Source organism: Silene latifolia, unplaced genomic scaffold (assembly GCF_048544455.1).
Source record: "Silene latifolia isolate original U9 population unplaced genomic scaffold, ASM4854445v1 scaffold_73, whole genome shotgun sequence".
Classification (NCBI taxonomy): Eukaryota; Viridiplantae; Streptophyta; class Magnoliopsida; order Caryophyllales; family Caryophyllaceae; genus Silene; species Silene latifolia.
This window is the reverse complement of record NW_027413640.1, coordinates 742,753-759,272: the sequence shown is the minus strand read 5'-3', so window position 1 is coordinate 759,272 and position 16,520 is coordinate 742,753. Positions and strand designations below refer to the sequence as shown.

At 36.0% G+C, this 16,520-nt stretch overlaps 2 protein-coding genes across 2 annotated transcripts; both read left to right on the top strand.

Moving 5' to 3' along the window:
• The first annotated feature begins 62 nt into the window (after positions 1-62).
• Positions 63-698, top strand: LOC141640170 (uncharacterized). The gene has a single exon (XM_074449057.1). The coding sequence runs from the start codon at positions 63-65 to the stop codon at positions 696-698; it is 636 nt and encodes a 211-aa protein (XP_074305158.1).
• A 7,515-nt stretch (positions 699-8,213) lies between these two features.
• Positions 8,214-8,945, top strand: LOC141640169 (NDR1/HIN1-like protein 13). The gene has a single exon (XM_074449056.1). The coding sequence runs from the start codon at positions 8,214-8,216 to the stop codon at positions 8,943-8,945; it is 732 nt and encodes a 243-aa protein (XP_074305157.1).
• The last annotated feature ends 7,575 nt before the right edge of the window (positions 8,946-16,520 follow it).

Sequence of the window (16,520 nt, the reverse complement as noted above, 5' to 3'; positions counted from 1 at the left end):
AGTGGGTGCACCAGATTTATATAAAAGGCACTCCTTGGTCTGAACATATTCCTAAAAGCCATATGAGTGGCAACTGGAAGGCGATATGTAAGACCAGGGACACGTTTATGAATGGCTACTCACAGGGTATTTGGCTTGCTGATATGAGAGGGTATTCTGTTAAGTCTGGGTATGATTGGATCAGACTTAAGGAAACAAAAGTGGGATGGTCTAAGCTAGTTTGGAATAATGTTGCTCTCCCAAAGCACTCCTTTGTGAACTGGCTTATAATGAGGAATGCTCTTAATACAAAAGAGAAGATGCACAAGTTAGGGATCAGCTCTGACGATTTATATTGCATTTGCCAAGCTGAGTCTGAGACTGTTACACACCTGTTCCAACGTTGTCATTATTTCAGTGAGATTCTGGTTCAGGTTTGCAACTGGCCGAGGATCACCAAACCTCAGGGGAATAGTATTATATGGACTGGCAGAAGGAACTGGACGCAGGTACAGCAGAATGTATGCTTATCAATCTTCATGGCTGTTAATTATGCTATTTGGCAGCAGCGTAATTCAGCACGTTTAGAAGGAGTTATCTTACGACCTACTGTATTGTTCTCTCAGTGTAAAAACCTGATGAAAATCAGGCTTCTAAGTCAGCTAAGTAGGGTCAAAGGGTCTAGGGATAGAGATTGGATTACTAGCCTTATAAGCTAATTTATGATGTACCTTGTATACTTGGTTTGAGCTTAATGAGAATTACTTACATTTCACCAAAAAACTAAACCATGGCCTAAATGAAACAACTAAATTTTGGTATGAATACAAAAATTTCGAAGCTTTGGGGTAACACTCTAAGGTAAAACTTCAATTGTAAGACAAGATTTAGCATCAACAACCAAGGTTAAGTCCTTGTTGAACGATTAAATCAAGCTATAAACACAAAATTAAAATTGTTGACTCAAGAAACACATATTTTTGAGTTCATAAAAAAAATTAGGCGAAATTCAACATAAAAATTGATACTTGACATCATAAACGATGTAAAAAGGGTGATTAATGTCATGAATTAAACAAAACATGAAATTAATTGACAGAATTTGAAGGGAATAGCTTGGATTTAAATGAAATCAAATTGGAAAATTTTAGAGAAATGAGAAAACCACTCACATTGTTTAATTAGCAAGAATTAAGAGAATAAAATGGAGTAGAAAGCTTAAGTCCAAGCAACAATCATCAACAATGGAGCTTTAGAAAAAAATTAAAGAGATTTTGCTACTTTTGTTATGATAAATGATGAAGAAATGCAAGAAATAAGGTAATAATGCAAATCTCGCGAAATCCACAACCCAGAAAATGGCACTCGCTCGAGTGTTGAGTCCACTCGGTCGAGTGACCCACTTCCAGAAATTTTCAAGTTTCTGGAAAAGGATCCACTCGGTCGAGTGACTGGTACTCGGTCGAGTACTAGCTCGCACTCGGTTGGGTGCCTCTCTATGGTTTGCAATTTCCGAGTAAGAATTATTATTCTTATACTAGCGACTACTTTACTAACAATTATTACTAATTACACGCTACTATGGTACTACTGAAATCCAAATACAAATGCGGTATTAACATGTCAAAGGACGAAGCTAACGCCCCTCACACACCAACACGTAACAATCATTCTCAAAACATGCCATATGTATCACTACTTTTATCCAACTTCTACATGTTTCACATACCATAGGAACAATTATATCATGTAAGCCTATCAACTGGCCACAACACACATGCAATTTATGGTTTTAAAACTCATCGTATTCAAACACGTAACGCTCATACAAATAAATACATTTCACATGAAACAATCTTCTACTCGTATCACATATATCTCACTCAAGTAAACATTTCAATTACATCATTTCAACTATCACATATTATCATACGTCAATGAAAGATTATGTCAAGCAAGAAATATAGCAACTCGTATCAACACATACAAAACCACATCATGCGAGGACTTGCCAACTTAACATTGCATACATTAAATCACACAACATATCACATAGCGTTCCTCCATACTCATAACTACCCACGTAGTGACCAACCGAAACAATAAGATCTAGTTTTGAGATAAGGGATCCTACTCACCCAAAACCGACCTCCTATTGTACTCATGTCGGGTTCATTTTATTAGACACTCCTAGATTCATTTTGGTTCATTGGTTTAGGTTCTAAAATCGTCGCTGATACCACTTTGTAACACCCCCATCTTACCCGGCCAAAGTAATTAGGGAATGTAACCTTCTCGGTTTCCCGAGGCAGCGAAATCGGAATTACAATTAAAAAACTCTTTATATAATTGACAAGTTTAGTGATTTACATAAACATAAACAAATGAATAAATAAATACAAGTACAACTCATGACAACTATACTCTTCTAGCCACTATACTCGACTCGGATGTCATCAAGGCTCGTCCCGTCTCCCACGTGCTATCAAAGATAACCTGTACTTAACCTGCTCCCCATATGATCGGAAATATCATATGGATCGACACATGCCACCCCGGAAATAGGTGACAATTACACAGCCACGCAACACGTCAGTTTCAATAAATAAAGTGAGACGCGACACAAGGTGTGTGAGTATGCAACATGACTATGATATGAATGAGATGCTATCAAATAACCACCACGTCGGTAGCGGGACATGCTCAGAGGTACCCACAACCACCGGTGCCAGGGACACGCCCACGACACCACAACACACAAACAAGTATCGGGACACGCCCAGACGTACCAGGCCCGGAAGCCAACCGGGTCCCCTGCTAGACGTCATGTCTCAACTACACGAGTCTCTCCGTACTCAAGTCATTAATGTGCACATCCCTCTTGGAGTGGGATGCTCCAAGAGGCGACTCGAGCGTGAGACGGTTTCCCAACCGCCTCACGTCTCCACAACAACAAATAACCAACCATGTCCTCCGACATACAAAACAACACAAATATGCAAGATACCATATAACATGCCATTTACCGACTCATTCAATGCAATTAATGACAAATGACTTATTTAGTAAATATACACAATATCAAAACTGAGTAGGATAAACCTACCTTTTAGCAATCCCGCTAAACAATAATGCAACCGGATATAAATGTGCTCCTCCATAAAGTCAGCACCTAATTACGATAATTAAATATAATTACTAACTAATAATCTAATTATATTACGATTATATAATTTAATATAATTAAATTCAAATTCCGACTCGTACCCATTATTTAATAATTAAATCCCAACTCACTCACACTCGTACTCCCTCCTTAACCACGACAACCACCACCTTCGCTGCCTTAGTGGACCACCACCAGCAGCCGTGGTGGACCACGGCCAGCAGCCCCCACAACCCGCAACCACCACGGCACGACACGCAACACACATACCCACACCAAGCATCGTAACAGCTACCACCGGCCACCACCGTGGCCTCCCCTATCCACGGTGGACCCAGCCGCCCACCTAGACACCAACCACAGCCACTACATCCCCAAACACGAAGACAACAACAACAACAACAACTAACAATCACACAATGAACCCGACACCCTCCTTAAAAAACCCATTTTCGACCACCAAACACCACTCATTCCACCACCCATGACCACCACTACAACCCCCACTCAACCTACGATACAACTACCCAAAACCCAGCATTGCTTAGTCACGGTTTGGAAGTTAAAAACCCGTCTTAAGACGGTCGGACAAAGCAGCACAATAAGCCCTAATCTACTCCGTCAAACCCATTTTTGGGCAGTCAACAGTGGTCCCATGGTGGCCAACGACGATCGTAGGGCTGTCAAGGTCGAGGCGGGTCAATGGTATTAATTAAATAATATATAAACTAGTTTAAGATGGTATTACCTTACGATCTCGAGGCGGAGGGACAAAATCTCCCTTTTTCTTTTATTTCTTTCTCTCTTCTAAATTGGTGGTGGATTGTGTTGTGATTTTGTGTGGATAAGGTGGGTGGATAAGGTGAGGTAGAGTATATATATAAGGGTAGTTAGTATGGTAGGTGGGAGTATATACATTATTATTATTATTATTATTATTATTATTATTATTATTATTATTATTATTATTATTATTATTGTTATTGTTATTGTTATTGTTGTTGTTGTTATTGTTGTTGTTGTTATTATTGTTATTGTTATTATTGTTATTATTATTATTTTTTATTATTATGCGCGCAACTTTCATTAAAAGAAAAATAAAAGTTTACATGAAATTGGTGGGGAGCCGAGATATTATTATTATTATTATTATTGTTGTTGTTGTTGTTGTTGTTGTTGTTGTTGTTGTTGTTGTTGTTATTGTTGATATTATTATTGTTGTTATTACTATTATTACTATTATTACTATTGTTATTATTATTATTATTATTATTATTATTATTATTATTATTATTATTATTATTATTATTATTATTATTATTATTATTATTATTATTATTATTCCGTCTCATGCATAATTCGTAGAAACACTATAAAATATATAATTATAAAATACGGGGTATTATAATTGATGGTTTTGAGTTTTTTTTTTCAGTGAAAGTGTTGTAACAAATACTTCTGAATTCCATTAGAACGCTAATCAAAATATTAAACTAAATCCATTATTGGCAGTAGTCGTGACAAGCAATTTGTATCGCTGTTGAAAGAATTTTTTTTCAAAACTAAAAATATTTTACTTGTTATATGAGAACGACTATACTACAAAATAGATTGAGGGGTCGTCTGGTTTAATAAAACGAAATGTAATAAATTAGCGTCACTTGATAGTTTGAATTTGGAAACATATACTTCTTTAAACTTATTTGGTTTGCTTATCTCTTGTAATCTAGGGGAAATGTAGTTTGAAACTTGTACGTATAAGACTAAAATGAAGTTAGAATCCATCAAATATCTAACTTCGTTAAAAAATAACGCAACAAAAACACTATAATCGAGTTAATCCATTTTTATTTCCAAAACACACAACCAAAACGCTAATAAATACCTTCAATCCTGAATAGTTAAAAAAATAGGAATTAGTTAGTTATATTAATTTTTGCTTAAGGCTCCTGAAATCTCAAGGTCGTACACCCGTACCAATATATCTAAGCTGGATCCAAGATTAATTGGCATCTCTATATATAATAGTTACTTGAATTTCATATCCCTTTTCTTTGTAATTAAAAAATCTTGATCCTAAAAATCAATTACGGCACCATTTTGCAATGTTAGTGGAGGTAATCGTAAAATTTCATTTTATATATAAATACTTAGTTTTATGGTTAAAATAACTCTTATCTTTTCTTTTAATTTGTTGGAGATTAAGCTGAGTTTTAATTATTTATATAAACGATTAAAGAACAATATGAAAGATCAACGCTCCTAAGGCTCTGTTTGGTAAACTAACTAAAAAAGGTAGTTGAAACCTGAAAAGGTAGTTGAAAACTAAAAAGCTAACTGAAACCTGATAAGTTGACTGATAAAGTAGCTGCAAATTAGGAGCTAAAGATGTGTTCATTTTATATATGATTTTTATTACCTCTTATTTTAGCTCGGTTTTGATTGAATATCACACTTTTATTAGTGTATTTGTGAGCTAATTCCGTGTTCTAGTGTCTTTGCTTATTTTTATAGTATTTTGTAGGAAATGTAGTTTTTTCCCGTCAAATGTGCTAGCACTACGAGGTCACGAGGCTAAAAGAAACAAGACATGCAAAAGGAAGGGCATTTTGGAGAAGACCGAGTAAAAGAATCCCGAGCATGAAGAAATGTGAGCTTGGGTTGATGAACAAGTAAAGAAATGAAATTGGCCCAAAGAAAAGTCCAAGTCAAGCAAGTCCAAGTAACAAGTTTAGAGATGTTCTTTGGATGCTCTTAAGATGTTACTAAGCAATTAACCGGGTGAATTAAGAGACATTAATCGCAGGCATGTGATTTCTTTGAGCAATTAATCAAGAATTAAGAGAATATAGCCGGATTCCTACAACCCCGATCGGGGCTGCCTTGTTCATGAAACTTTACGTTATGCCCCTATTTTACTATAAATAGGGGCCTTAATCCGTCATTGGAGAATATCTTTTTACACTCTTTTATACTCTTCATATACTCTAAGCAACACAAGTTATCTTAATTTTCATATTAGTTTACATTTTGTTAAGCATTTCCTTTGTTAAAACAATTTACATTAAGCTTTTGGTTCCAAGTAATAAAATCTTTCCATTCAAGTTATCTGGGTTGTTATTTGAGTTCTTCTTATTCAAGCTCCAAGTTCTCTTGTTACGGTATTTACATGTTTATTTCGTTATTTCAATCTTTTTTATCGTTATTTCATAGTCTTTACATTATTGTTATTAGCATTACAATATTAGTTTGTTGTTAAATTTTATTATCAAGTTAATATCACCATAGTTTTAGTCTAGCATTTCATATTACATTACTCATCTTTAGCAATTTCACTTATTTCATATGTTATCAATATTTAGTTTATTCATAATTTATAATATTTCATTTAGTTATATTTCCAATATAATCATGTTTATTAATTCATACTTCATTAGTTTAACTTCCATTATGAGTGAGTAGTTTCATATGTTTAGGGATTAGGGAAGCCATGCATAGATAGTATTTGTAATTGTTAAAATTAGGATGCTATAATATCAATAAATTGTTTCTATCACATGTTTGCCTTATTTTGATTAATCTTTGTTTAGTGGCAATAAGCATTTATTAAGTTTGTTAATTCGTTCTATAAGTCGAGAGGCACAGAATTGAATTAGACTGAACATGTGTTATTAGAACGACCTAGTCATAATAAGAGTTCTCTAGGACCCGATCTATGGTTGACAATAAGGCCGAGAGGTGGTTGTCACGAGACCTAAACAATTGTTGTTATTAAGAATTCCTAGTTTTGGCATCAATATTTACGTATTTGCATGTGTAAGCCGACTACCCTAGACTCCTTTATCATATATTATTTACATCATTTTATTTTCAAGTTATCAAACCAAACCAATCAATCAATTGAAATAGACCTAGATAGATTTCTACTTATAGCATTTCATAACGCAATTCCCGTCTCCTTGTTTTCAACCCCTATTACTACATTCATTTGTGTCTAGGGTATTTATCTTTGATTAGGTGTGCGATAGCCTATCAGCTAATAAGGTAACTGATTATATAAAAAATTGTTTGGCAAACTAGCTGAAAAGGTAACTAATTTTGGTGAAATGACGTAAAAGGACATGATAATTATTTAATAGTATAGATTTCGGGGGGGGGGGGAAAGCAAAATAAAAGCAAATCAGGCACCTAAAATCTCAAATGCTACTCTAGGTAGCATTTCATTTTAGGTATCTTATTTGGTTAAATAGAGCCAAACGGTTACAAAAAAATTAGATACCTGAAATTTTGGTCAAATAAGCTAGTTTGACCAAATCATGTACCTGAAATGCATTGCCAAATAGAGCCTAAGACTCTCCATAAGATGGATGTTATATATCATGCATAATTTGTCGTATCTGGCAAAATTCATCATTTTCAAAACTACGTCAAATATTTAGACCTCTTCGGCTCTTCATAAAAGGCTAGAGTAATAAATCATGATATTATAGAGGGAATGCAAAAGGCTTATGTTCTAGTAGTAATATTTCTCTTAGAAGAGGTTTGGTTTGTTTGAATTTTATGATTTTTTATTTAGTTGATTCCATGTCGAGGATGTCTTTCTGAGCTTTACAAACTGCGCTATTTCCATAATATATAAATAAAGTCTAGAATAAATTAATATCCCAAAATATAAAACAATGTCTAGAACTTCTTCACAATGTCATTCTTAACTAGTATGTTTTTTAGAATAAATAGCACTTTTCCGAAAAATGTGAATAAGAATCTAAAAAGATACATCATCACCAAGAATATAGTTTTTCGTATAAGTCAAGCACATTTTTTGCATAGCCTTTCAAAAAGGCTGGTTGATTTGCCTCAATTTTTTTTCACCTTATTACCCAATCATTTTGGCAAACTAAAACTCGAATGTTAGAAGAATATTGATCAAACTTCTTCTTTTTCATTTTTCAATTCAATATTTCCACATAATCGACAAATTCTTTGAAAAAATGCAAAATTAAAATTTTGTAAAAAAAAACAAAAGGACTTTTACATATAAAGAAAGTCAACAATTGTTCACGCAATAATGTATTCAGGGCAACATATGACACCACTACCAAACTATGCAATGGCACAAAACCCATATGGCGTACCTCCACAACCATATTACCATCCGCAACAACCTTATTACCACCAACATCGTGCCGTCCCTCAATACCAAAGACGTCGATCAGGGTTCGACTGTTGCATTCGGTGCATTTGTTGCATCTATTTCCTCATGTTCATGTTAATATTTATATTACTTGCATCTCTCTTTCTTGTATTTACGTTCTACCAGCCACGAATTCCATATTACAAAATCGAAGACTTCAGTGTTACAACATTTAATTTTCAGCCAGATATGTCACTCAAGACAGAATTTCAAGTGACAATCCATGCCGAGAACCCGAATACTAAAATTGGTTTCATATATAGCTATGATAACTCGATCACAATTTCATTCGAAGGTAAAATATTTTCTAGTGGAAAAATGCCCGAATTTCATCAAGAACACCTTAATATAACATCAATTAAGATCCCATTAATAGGAAAAACAGAAGTTGGGTCAAATGTATATAGTGATTTTATAGATAGAGAACACATGGCTAATATTCCATTACTTGTCCAAGTTAAGGTCCCTGTTACATTTGTGTTGGATAACGTTCCTTTGAGACAATTCTTATTTCGTGTTGATTGTCGTATGACTGTTGATGACTTAAGACCCGACAAGAAACCTAAAATCATTTCCACAGATTATACATTTTCTTTTGGGTTATGAGATTGTTGTTTTCTGCTCCATGCTTCTTTTTTTTAGTGTTTTGAACATGTATATAGAAGTTAGATTTAGAGTTTCTTTTTTTAGTTGATTTGTAGGCTTAAAGGAAGAGCTTTAACACATTGCCAAGCTTTTTGTATCATATTTGTAAAACATAATCATCTTTCTTGCAAGGTGCAAACTCTGATAATCTACTATATTTTCGACATAATTTTAGTTTTTTTTGGGACAATTTATTACTTTGTATTATTGGCATTTACTTTATTCCAGTGAAACAAAATCGCAAGTCAACAAAAGGTAAGAGGGTCGGATATATGTTGTCTTCCGTTATATTAAAAATACCTAATGATCCTTTTAAGACATCCCTTCGGAACGCTGGGGGGGGGGGTGTGTGTGTTGAATAGAGTATGTACCTTTTAAAATTTAATTAATATGTGTATACTTTATTCTTTGTAACTTATTTGTTTTTTGAAAGAAAGGATCAATTCATTAATAAATAGTCATACGACATCTACAACATGTGACAAATTTGAATGGATACAACTCGATTAGAACCAAATGAAATAAAATCTTGTTCAAAGAAAGATCTGTAAACTTGAATTGCTCCAAAGCACGTCCTCTATCATATCGCCGCAAACAGCTTTTCACAAGAGGATCATAGGATCTTGAGCCTTGACGAGAGACGATTTCATCTGACCAAATTGAGTGCAACCAAAAAATTGACAACATATGTAACACCATATAACGATCTATTATGAAACCGATCTTCTGCATCTTCACCATATGAGCGCTCTTATCTATATTTCCAATAGAACTAAAACCTAGAAAAACAAGGACTGAAAAAACTCCGAAAATAGAGACATACAAACGGATCTCACCAAGAGGGAGACTTTTATTGATTAATTCATAAATTTCATACTAAAAATTGATAAATAAAGCTTTTTGGGGGCTTACCATCGATCAATAGTCGATGGAAGCCCCAAATTTGATTGATGAAGGCTAGGGTTTTTTTAGAGAGAAGAGGGGAAGAGAGAGAGTTTTTTTTTGTTGATAACTATTTTTGTAACTTATTAATTAACTACAAACTAATAAAATATATTGATTAAACTAGATAATGAACGATAAATGATAAAAGTACGTAAAGTAACTAACATAAGATGTTTACGTGGGTTTGTCACAATTGAAAAGGTTACGTTCACCCCTTCTTTTATTAATCGATTACCAAGAGCACCTAATTCGGCCTAACTTATAATTATCGACTTACAACCACGACTAACTTTAATTGTGCTATTTAAGGGATGTTAAGCCTTCGGCGTTTGAGAGATGTCAAGCTCTCGGTTGTGAGGGATGTTTAGCCCTCGTGTGTAAGATGTTAAGCCTATGGTGGAGTGAGATGTTAAGCTCACGCGAAGAAGAATTTTAAGCTCTTATTTGTACTTGTCTATGTATTACAATCGACTCTAAATAGTATGAATACAATTAAATTGTCTAGAGAGGATTGATAAAACTATGCACTTTTAAAGATATGAAATCGACAACAAAAGTACAAGTTTGAAAGGACTCAACTTTCGAAAATTTATTTGCAAAAACAGTTGGAAATAATTTGCAAAAGACAAAATTATTAATGCTCGAAAGTCTTGTTCAATTATGGGATGTGTAGAGTAGTATTTATAATTAAGAGCAATTAAGGTAATTGACTAGATAACAAATTCTACTCTTACACACCTAATAGAAAATTTGCTACACACTCCATAATTCGGTTTCTATAAAATAATAAAAGATATTTTTCTTAAATATTTTCGGCCAAAAAACAAATAAGAAAGAAATAATTTTTCTTTATTTTATAGAAATAAGATAACCAAAAGTTATAAAAATTATATTCCTAAATTTCGGTTGGATTTGAGTAAGAAAAATAAAAATATTTTCCAAGTTTGTAAAGATATAGAATATCTAAAAGGATAAGGAATTAAATGTGAATAAGGAAACTGACTCCTTTCATCTTGTATTAAAAGATTTTTCTATATTTTGTTAAATAAGATAATAAGAAATATTTTCCTAAAAGATGTAGAAGATAATTTTCCAAATCCAAATAGAAATCCAATTTTCAGAAAAAAAAAAAAAAGGTATTTTAGGTTTTTAAATAATAATTTCGTTCAAAAATAAAAACTAAAAGTTTTTAGATACATTAAATCGTTTTCGGGTTACAATAGGTCTGAGACTCTGAGGTCATTTTTTTTTTTTTGGTCGAAATGAACATTAGATTAAAAAATGTCGCAAAGAGTTCAAGTACATCATGGAGCGGGGTCGGGGTTAAGAGGCGTGCAAGCCTCTAAGAAGTCAAGAATATATAAATTCGTAACAAAAGAAGGGGCATGTTCCCAAACAAAACATCCATTAGAAAGGCTTGCGTCCGCCGCGGAGAATTTAGCAGGTGGATCCGCAACCTTATTAGTCGATCTCTTCTCAAACACAAGCTCCAATCTTGATGAAGCTTTTAAAAGTTCCCTACACTCAATGATGATGTTAGCAAAGGGACCGCATGGATGGTCCGAGCTCAAAATAGCATTTACAACATTAATACAGTCAGATGCAATCACAAAATTATCAGTGGATAAAATGGCAAAACGGATCCCTTCTCTAATAGCAAGGACCTCACTAATAAAGGGGGTAGTAGCAAAGCACCGGATGGACCACCCATGAACCCAAGAGCCAAAAGAGCCCCTAACAACACACCCAAAACAAGTGACCGAGGAGGAGGGGGAGAAGGCCGCATCTACATTGATCTTACACCAATGTTGCGGCGGGGGGGGGGGGGGGGCAGCTACAAGGGAAGCGAAAGGCAGAGACAGGTGAGCTAAGGGGGGCGGTTGGAAGGGAGCACGTGTTGGCAGCACCCCAAGAGACAGTCTGGGAAGTAATAGAGCTGTAGAACAGCAAAAGAGCGGGGGAAGGGGTAAGAGAGTAGATAGTATCACAACGTCTTCCCCAAAGACGCCACACAATGGAGGAGAAGAAGGTGGGCCACTTACCGCTCGCAGTACAGTTCTCAAAAATCCAAGATTGGAGATCAAGAAGGAAGAAGGATTGATTTACATTGAAATGGGACCAAGTAGCAGCTGCAAGGTCACAATCACAGAGGGCGTGGAGGATAGACTCAGGGAGGGAAGGGCTGGCACAAAGGGTACACCTAGGTGAGGGAATAATGGATCGAGTATGGAGGGTGAAGTTATGCGGGAGTTTATCCCACCAAGCAAGCCACATGAAAGCTTTGACTTTTGGCATGGAGGGGATGTCCCAAAGCCAAAAAAAGGTCGGGAGAGAAAAGAGGGAGAGAGGGAGAGGTGTCCAGAAGGAAGGAATAGGTGGTTCCAACAGAGAATTTATTTTTGGGGGCGAGGGAGGTAGTGATAAAATCAGATTTCTGGGTGGAAGGGAGAGGTATGCTAAGAATGGTAGTGATCACATGGTCAGGGAGGATGAAGTCAAGAGAGTTAAAGGACCATTCTCCATTATGAATAAGTGTGCTAAGCTTCGCATTCCTGGAGCTCAAGCTAAGTGGGCCAGAGATGACACTCCTAATGGGCCCTAAAGGAGACCAGGGGTCATCCCAAAGACAAATAGAGGAGCCATCACCAATGGATCACGTCAGATGCTACTTAAGAATAGACCACCCGAGTCCCACATTTTTTCAGATATGGGAGCCCATATGGAAGGGAGAGGGAGAGTGGTGCAGGTATTTACTTTTAATGGCACTATGTGCCAAAGAAGATTTGTTGAAGAGAAGATTCCAGCTAAGTTTAGTAGAGAGGGCATCATTGAGGGGACGGGAGGCTTTGATGCCAAGACCCCCAGTAGCAAGAGGTTGGGTGACTAAATTCCAGTTGGAGAGATGAAGTTTCTTAGAAGAGTGGCCAGACCAAAGGAAGGAACGTGTGATTTTATCAATATCAAGGAGAATAGAGGAGGGGAGGCGGATACATTGCATGGAGTTGGAGGGGATAGCATTGAGGGTGGATTTGATAAGGCACAATCTTTCCGCACGAGTCAGGAACCGGGCTTGCCAAGAAGCAAGCTTGGTCTGGATGGAGTCGATGATGTGGTGAAGGTAAGCCTTCTTCGGCTTTTCGGGGGTGAGAGGGAAACTAAGGTAGATTCCAAGGTTTCTAGTGGTCTTGATACTAAAAGAGGTTTCGAAGAGGGCAATATCAGAAGGAGGGGTGTGTTTAGAGAAGATAATTTTACTCTTAAGACAGTTAATTTTTTGGCCCGAAGAGGAGCAGAAAGAGAGAAGAGTATCCTGAAGGGCGCACACGTTTTCCTCGAAGGCTCTGCCAAAAAGGATGATATCATCGGCAAAAAGGAGGTGGGGGAAAGTGGCACCACCCTTCCCGATGGGAAAGGGGGTCCAATCTCCATCCAGGTAAGCATGATGAATAAGGGTGAAAAGAGCTTCCATGCAGATGATGAAGAGGTAGGAAGAGAGGGGGTCTCCCTGTCTCAGACCTCTAGAGGGAAGAAAACAGGGAGAGTGGCATCCATTAAAGACGACGTGGGGGGAAGAAGTAGAAATTCAACTCATGATGAGGGCAATGGTGTCACTACCAATACGAGCCTTAAAGAGGAACGTCCTAATAAAATCCCATTCCAGGCAATCGAAGGCTTTCTCAAGATCAAGCTTAAGAGCGAACCATCCAACTTTGCTTTTAGATGTGTGCATGGAGTGGAGGATTTCAGAGGCAACTACATAGTTAGTATCCGTGCCCCTTCCAGGGATAAAACTCCCTTGGTTAGGAGAGATGATATCAGTCATAAAGGGCTTAAGACGGTTAACAATGATTTTTGTCACCAACTTATAGGTGGTATTGCAAAGGCTGATAGGGCGGAAGTTAGAGATAGTTTGAGGGGAGGGTATCTTAGGGATAAGGGAGATAGAGGTACCATTTATATCTGGGGGGATGCGTTTGTTGGTGAAGATGTTTTGTAAGAAGGGGACAATATCAGATTTAATGATTGGCCAACATTTTTTAAAAAACCCGGCATGGTAGCCACCCGGCCCCGGGGATTTGTTGGAGCCAAGGGAGAAAAGGCTGGCCCTAATCTCTGTCTCACAAGGGATGTGGAAGGTGGTGAGAGGAAGAGGGCGGGGGATATCCGACAGGCGGGGAACACTGAGTTTCCCAGACTCTGAGGTCATTGTGACCTCAAGTGTGGTTACATTAATCTCAAGCTGAGGTTACACATACCACAACTAGCGTCACATTAACCTCATTGTTGTATCGTTCTTTTGCATAGTTCTAAAACCGATTTTTACAAATATAAGTCCTAATCTTCAATATTGGCCTTCATGACGACTTCTTAAGTCTTCCTTTGACTTTGCTCATCGTCTTTGTACTTCCTTTGATTCCAAGGGTTTGATACCTAAACATTATACAATACAAAACATATCAAGCTCATTAAAGAATAAATAATACTTGGAAATAAAACAATTGACAATCTTCAAAACATATTCATTAAGATTTAGGGTCAACAACGGTGACCATAACCTTTCTTCATTGGTTCATGTTGTGCTTCCCGTCAAACGCTTTTTTTCGAAAGAAATTAAAGCTTATGTTGCCTTCTTTCGATTTTGGAATGCTCCAAATTCTACTGAGCATCATATGTTTTGTCAAACACAACAAATACTACTATACCTCTAGTTGTATAATAAGCATTGCAAACTATACAATTATCCGAGCTTATGTGTAATTTTTCTGGGCTTTTCAAAAGTTTATTTTTTGTATGTTTAAGTGCGTGAATTTATAAAATTTACAGTATAGCTCAGATCCTTTAAAACAAAACTCGAAAACTTTAGTACAAAACTCGGATTCTAAACTCTTCACTCGACCCGAGGTAGGTAGCTTGTGTCGGGAAGTCTGGGGGTTGCATCCTCATCAAGTGGTCAACACCCTGCAAAGCCGTTACATCAACAAATATACTGCCTGACGTTTAAAAACGACAAAAGGGAAATGTTGTCATACCTCGATCGGAAACCAGGCCAACCTCGTCTTGAGGAAGGGCTAGTACGGCTTCTCCCTCCGCAGTAACTCCTCACCTTCGTGACCGTGGAGTTTCTCCTCTACTTAGCAAGTGTCGACTGCTTGAACCCGAGGAGGGTCGACAGGTACCACGAAAGTGCCATTACTGACGCGCTAGACGCTCTCCTAAGTACCACACCGGCTCCATCGACGTCTCTAAGTGCCAACGGAACGAGCAAACAGGCCTTAACCGCTCCTGAACAAAGGCCGGTACCTTCTGGTACACCTCCTAAGACCTCTGGACAAACTGGATCCAATCCAAAGTCAAACTCTAGCATATGTGTTTAAAAACTACCAAAACCAGTTTTTTTGTCCAAAAAAATTCAAAACTTCCATCAGTCACTGATATAATCGTATGACAATTGAGTTTCTCTTTTTTTTTTTTTTTTTTTTTTTTTTTTTTTTGTCTTTCCACTCTTTAATCTGCAACTCCTAATTTATACTTCTAATTAGTGAATGCTAACATAAATTTAAAATTTACTCACTTCCATCATTCTCTTTTAGACGACTCTTTCTTGCCAAACAATCAATGGAGTATGACTTCTCCTTTCTCTACTTCTTTACCTTAATTATTGTTATGCTATTTCAAGGACGATTAGGCTCCCCATCTCTCTCTAAACTACGCGAGTTATCGATTTTAATTTTATTTGTTGTTTTATTATAGTTTTATATACTTTTATTATATAAACCACACAACTTAGAGTCAATATTATAAAGGTTACACAAAACATTCCTTGATGTTTGATGTGTAGTTAGGATTCCATATTCGGACTTCTGACTTTTTTAGCGATGGTTTGTTATTGTTATTGCGAAGAATTGGTATGATGAAGGTTAGTATTAGGTAAAAAGAGAACAAGTTTACAAAGAAATAATGAAGTTGAACGTAAAGATGAAGAAGAAAGTATATATTGAATAAATGAGGGAATATCCAAGTACAATTGAAATTTGGAGGGAATCTGTAACACCCGCTCTTTTCGTATAATGGCTTTAAAATATTTTTAAATTACTTAATTTAATTAATTATATTTTAAGCATAATTTTTATAAAACTGTATTTTTAAGGCTTATATATATATATATATATATATATATATATATATATATATATATATATAGTCGGATAGTAACAATAGTGATAATAATAATAATAATAATAATAATAATAATAATAATAATAATAATAATAATAATAATAATAATAATAATAATAATAATAGTAATAATAATAATAATAATAATAATAATAATAATTCCGTCTAGTAAAAGACCGTCACATTTCTCTTGTGAGACTAGATTAATTCGGACCAACCACAAATCGACAACACACCACCTACCCTTATTATTTTATTCTCTCGACTCACAACCTATCACTACCTCCCCTTACATTTTGAAAAAACAAAAAAATCTCCTTTTGCTTCCTTGAGTATCGACACACCCAAAATCCTCCATGAACACACCCCTTCAAACTTAAAAAATCAAGATTTCTCCTTCGTTTCTCGACCAAA